The 6,095-nt window shown below is 38.1% G+C and overlaps 1 protein-coding gene across 1 annotated transcript in view; it reads right to left on the bottom strand.

Annotated features, from left to right (window-relative positions):
* LOC102308501 overlaps window positions 1-2,896 on the bottom strand; it is a 13,228-nt gene extending 10,332 nt beyond the window's left edge. The window contains exon 1 of the mRNA XM_005952655.2: window positions 2,780-2,896. Coding sequence (XP_005952717.1) covers window positions 2,780-2,855 — 76 coding nt within the window. The 5' untranslated portion in view covers window positions 2,856-2,896. The remainder of the gene's footprint in view (window positions 1-2,779) is intronic.
* Window positions 2,897-6,095: the final 3,199 nt, after the last annotated feature.

Genomic DNA, 6,095 nt, shown 5'->3' with positions numbered 1-6,095 from the left:
TGACATAAAGTGATTCTGACACCTCAGGAACAAACTACAGATTGTCTCCTTTCAAAAGAGACCAAAACCATGCATATACTCCAAATGGTTCAAGAGCAGCATGCAATTTATTTTGGATATGCCTTTTTCACAAATTTTAGGCAAAATTTGTAGGACTGCTAAGGGGTTAAAAACTTTTCTGTTCAAACAAGCCTTTTGTTGATCTACGTATTTTATATTCTTTACATTATTTACATTTGATCTTTTACATTGTGTATAATGTCTATTGATTGTATTGTTTATTTTAATATTTGTGTACAGCGCTTTGTGACTGCCTGTCTGTGAAAAGTGCTTAATAAATAAACTTTACTTACTTTAGTTGTTCACACAAAGCATAAAGTAAAAAAAAAACAATACATACAGTGTTATCTTCATTTTAGATTTCAAAAAGTATTTGCGGCTCCCAGTGTTTTCTTTTGTGTGGAAACCGGGTCCAAATGGCTCTTTGGATGTAAAAGGTTGCAGACCCCTGGCTTAAAGTGTTAAAAAATGTGAAATGGATTGTGACCCACAGTCTTTGTGGCGCGTCGGTCAGTCATGCACCTTTTTATTTTTGCAACTTGACATCACAGGTGGCAGGTATAAATGGCTGCATCTGTGTGATGACAGTGCACCAGTGAGCAAAGCAACCACTGCGGAGGCTATGTTGGTGCTGGTCACCATGTAAACACAAGTGTTTCTCACACATTTGTGACTAAAAACAGGCCTGCAACAGAAACATATCTAGGAGCAGCATGTGGATATAAATTATGATGATATTAAACCCACATAGCCCCCAGTTTCAAACAGAAACACTGCCATTACAGAGACCGTGAGCTCAGACCGAGTGAAAAAACATTTCTTTAGCTTCCAAAACAGCAGCATCTGTTCCTGTCATTACCATTAAAACCTTTATGGCGACTGTTGTTGTGATTTGGTGCTGTATAAATAAATTGAACTGAGTTATTACAAAGCATTTTCCTAACCAAAGAATCCGCTCTTGGTTGTTCATTCTTACTTATAAAATAAACAGCGTATTTACAGCGTACCTGGCATTCGCACATTTTTTTTCTGTTCAAATTCTGGGCCTTACTTAGGTCTTCCATCGCCTAGCATTCATAAACTACACAAGCTTCATCCTGGTACATGGCTACATGTTTGTTCCAGCTAGGTCTGATGTTAGGGTTCTTATGCCTACATTGTAAGTGGTAAACTGTTTGATAAACAGAGTAGAGAATATAATGATACACGGAGCGCAGTTTGTTTATGGACAACATTCTTACAGTTGACATCCTTGCACAAAATAGCTTCTTTGGGCAAATAGTTGTTGCTCTTTAGTAGGGGTGGGTTTTGATAATTGATTTTTTGATTAAATTCGATTCCAGCTTGGATAACATGATATCTATTCATTAAAATCCTGAATCGGCTGCAGTTTTTTCTCTCTCCAACCAAATTTGACTGAACCAGCAGCAAATGAAGATCCAAACTTCACATTTCACTTCACATAAACAAACTTTTGCTGTTTTGCTTTAATCTCGATAAAAAAAAATAAAATAAAAAAAAAAATCAGACTTCCTGCACAGCTCTCTCTGTGTACTTCAAGAACAGTTTCCTAAAATGTTTCTCTAAAAATCTCTTGTTTCTGCATTATTCGCGTGCTTATTTTGCACAAGTCTACCGTTATGTACAGCGCTGTCGGCCGCTATTATTATTATTTTTTTAATTTAACTGACTTCCAACAAGAAAGCCTCATTTCTGCTGTTCAATACTGCAGAAATTTAAACCTTTTTAAAATTAAACAAAATTGCAAAATCCTTGGCTGTGTCTCTAATAAAACCTCTGTAACTTTGCTCTGCTTCACTTCAGAAGCATCAGGTAATGATCATATGTAGATTCGTGGTTTTCTTCAGTTTTTGTTCTACTGCAGAATATTTTAAGGTTATCTGCTATAAAAACCCAGTCCACGAAAATCTCCTTCATGTTTTTCTGTGTTTTATCCTCATTTACTTGGAAACAAAGGCATCTGCTGTGATGCTCACACCTCAGATGAAGTCTCACAAGTGTCAGCTTTCTTTTTATAGATATAAAAAAAATGGATATTTACTTATAAATGATCAGAATTATAATATTTCTGACTGTCTGAGGCACAATTTCCCCAATTCAAATCGAATCGATTCTAGAAATCACTGACAATACCCAGTCCCACTCATTAGAAACAGGCTAAGAAGTCGTCTTCACTAGATGCTGACCAGTCTAATTTTACAGTGGTAGCAATATTATTTCCAGTTGTTGCTGGCATTTGATCCACATTCACAGTAAAACCAAAAGGTATACGGTCTGAATCAGTTACCTCATACTTAATAGTCATGTTTTCTAAATATGCATGTCCATTAGCTGTACAGATACAGTGGTCCAGCCATGGTGTACTATGCCAGGCTTCACTTATTCGTAGGAAGTAACACTTTGGTAGACAGGATAAAATTATCATCTTCACAAGAATTTCTGTATGAAAGATCAGCACTGAAATCACACACAACATATATAATGTAAGTGTCGTTAGGTCACGACAGTTGTAAGATAGCACCCGAACAGATATCTGATACGTTAGCACCAGAGGGAAAACGTCCCTGCTGGATCTGCTTTAGCTGTGTCATGCTTAAGCTAAAAGCTATGCTAAAAGCAGTGAGACCATCAGAAAGAAGGCTAGATAAGTATGTACTCACTCCATCAACCTTTATAGAAAGAATCAAATTCAGTTCACCTGGCTCTAAATCCGTCGCAATGGCATCTCCAACAAAGAAATGTAGCAAAAGCAGAGGTATACGGTTCAAATCCATTATCGGAGAACAGGCGACAACTACAGCCCAAGAGCTGGGCTGACTGACAATCTTTGACCCGGAAGTGGCGCTACCTCAATTATCAATGAGCTTCTTGTTGCATTACCGCCACCAACTGGTATGGAGTGGACAGGAACGTCTCTCCAAAAAAAAAAAAAAAAAAAAAAAACCCACAGAAAACAAAAAACAAACCATCAGATTCTCCCAAACAATTTACTCTTTTAAAAACTGGAAAAGGGACTGATAACTTTAACTTCTTGAGTCCTTTTGCAGTAAGTCATTAAGATCCAGTTTCATTTTTATGTTACTGAGGTTTTGGGTCAGTTGTCTTTGCTCCACCTGATACTTCCGACAGTGTAATATAACATGTTCTAGTTTCCTCTTCTCTAAATCATCAACAGTGGCAACATGTTTGCCTCCTATGAATAAAAGACCTGTCTTTTAACTTAACGAGTGTTACGTCCTCACAAATGACGTCTGGGGGAAGGGGTGGGGAACAGTAGCAAACAGGTCCGGAAAAGAATGAAAGGGAAACAAGACAGAGGTGTTTAGCATATAATATGTTTTTTATTACAAATATAACCTTAATATAAAGAGACAGCAATGCCGCTCTATCAATAAGACCAAAAAACAGAAAAAGATCGCAACAACCAAACCAACAAAGAAGGAGGCAGCAAGCTCTACTGCTGCCGCATGCCCACACTACTCACTTAAGCAGCTACTCTCCCCACTGCTCCCACTTCTCCCACAACTCCACACCATGGCCACATCACACAGTGGGACCTTTGTGGTGCTCTACCTGCACTATACAGCGTTCAGGTAGAGCACCTCTTTCCCCTCCTGAGTCACCTGACGGTGTGTCAGAACACCCAAGTCTTTGCTTCAGTTTTCCCCCTCATCTCCAACATAGTTTTGTTTTGTTCTGTTTTTCAAAATGATGGTTACATTAGAGTAAATAAATAAATAACAAACGATCATAGATAATAGGCAAGATTATAATAATACAGAAAGCAAATGCAATTTGTCTTTTTTCACAGCCATTGCCCACCAGTATCGCCATTATGAACCTGTATGATCTCTCCCTCTGTGCAGCTACACTCAGCATCACCTCCAACAGCCTGAAGTTCTTCCAGTATGACAGAATTAAAGTGAAGTGTGTGGCAAACTCCACTGGCTGAGAAACACTGGCTCAAAGACTGAGGAAAGCACATTTGGCTGGGGAACCCCAAGTGAGTCGTCCTGCATCATCGAGGATGCCTATGTGTGTTCTGGTGTTGTGTCTGACAATGAAAGGTAAAAGAAACAAAGACCTCCAAGTCATTACTTTGCCCGCTCCAGCTCCTACAACTAAATGCAAACAGTATGGAAGAGGGTTAGCTCGACCCACTACAACTTCCAAGCTAGCAAGAACTATCTATTCATGCTAGCATAGACTGTGCCTATAACACATATGTGACACACATGTACTACACATTTACAGCATTTAGCAAAGACAGGCACAATGATCACAATAATCACAATAATTGAACTAAAAAACACACAATCAGCAACATCAGGGTCGCTAAATATACATTATATGTGTGTTGTACAGTGTCTGGAAATAAATGACACCAACCTTTCCCACAGGGGAATTGTAGAAAAGGGGAGAGGCCAAAGGGGTACACTGTATTTATAGGGTTGCACCAAAGAAGCAGAAGAACAATGAGGAGGGGCTCTAAATGATAATGAACATAACTACAGGCTTGAAGGTCCTAAAAGTCAGGTTTAAACTGGCAAATAAAATTTGTGTAATTAAAACAATATGTAATTCATGACCCGGTTAAACCTATCCGACAGATACTGGAGTGTACTGGTGTTAATCTAAGGAGTCCAGCAATAGCATCACCATCACAGTGATTGGTAATGTCATAGGTGGATGTTTTATAATGGATAGGGTAATAATTCTTTCTGATCTCCAAAAGTTGATTCTGTTCATCTGGATATAGCGTTTTGTGGGAGAAACATTTCGTCACTCATCCAAGTGACCTCTTCAGTCTCAGCTGACTGCAGGTTTCTTAATCTTAATTATTTGCACAATTACGATTAAGGAACTGACCTCCCAGCCCTTCCTTCAGTGGCTGCTTTCAGTCATTATGCAAATGTACTGTTTATAAGATTGGGGAAACCTGCAGTCAGCTGAGACTGAAGAAGTCACTTGGATATTTTTATTATATTATTGGATATATGATATTATTGGAATTTCCTGCAGAAGATGACATCATCCACAGTAAAAGACAGAAAAGTGATGCGCTCGCACATTTTATCCACAAAATAAAAAGTGCAGGATGTCTTCCCCCTGCTAAATATCCCCCATCAGAGGAGCAGGTGATATTCATGGTCCACTATGTTCAAAGAAAGTAAAAGAAAATTGATGACAGTACACACAATATTCAAATTGAGGTTTTAAATGGTGCATTGATTTGTAATCAAAAGCATTTAAATGACATCACCACCAGGGTCAGCTGTTGTTCAGTTGGCAAGGTCATATCTGTATGATTGATATATGTGAAGGGAAGAGACTTCTTCTCTCCCCATCTGAAAAAATTAAGTTTTTTGTCTCCTTATTCATCCATTCAGATTTAACAAAGTCTCTTTCACAGCTCTTTACTCATCCAAGCTACACTAAGAAATAAGGCTGAAGAATACAAAAAACCATTGACTGGAAACAGGAAATATAAAACTCACAGCAGTTATCTACAATGATTACTGTGAATAACCTTTACTGATGTAATTTGGATTAAAGAGGAATGTTTTTACTGCTGTACAACCGTCAAAGCAAATATGTTGTAAGTAAGGTGATTAACCACTAGGTGACACCAGAACATTTTGATGTTAAACTTTAGCACAGATAACATGCACAACCTTAAGCCTAAATAAATGCAAAGGTCTTGCATGTCCAGCATAGGGTACTTGATGGTTTTCTTTTAATGTTATTTTGGGGGTGTGCGTTGTGTATGTGTGGGCAGGCAGTGTCAGGATGTTTTTTAAATGTGTTAGAGTTTTCTTAGAGAAACAAAGTCATCTTTAAAACAGGATGATGATCGCACCAGTCTGCCTCATGATCAGTAAGAAAACTGACTTTTTATTCCATATTTGTCAACAACAGATCTTTGTTTGTTTCTACAGGGAGTGCAGAATTATTAGGCAAATGAGTATTTTGTCCACTTCATCCTCTTCATGCATGTTGTCTTACTCCAAGCT

This window comes from Haplochromis burtoni, unplaced genomic scaffold, assembly GCF_018398535.1.
Source record: "Haplochromis burtoni strain Fernald_Lab_line unplaced genomic scaffold, NCSU_Asbu1 Contig_1951, whole genome shotgun sequence".
NCBI lineage: Eukaryota > Metazoa > Chordata > Actinopteri > Cichliformes > Cichlidae > Haplochromis > Haplochromis burtoni.
This window is presented reverse-complemented; position numbering and strand designations above follow the sequence as displayed.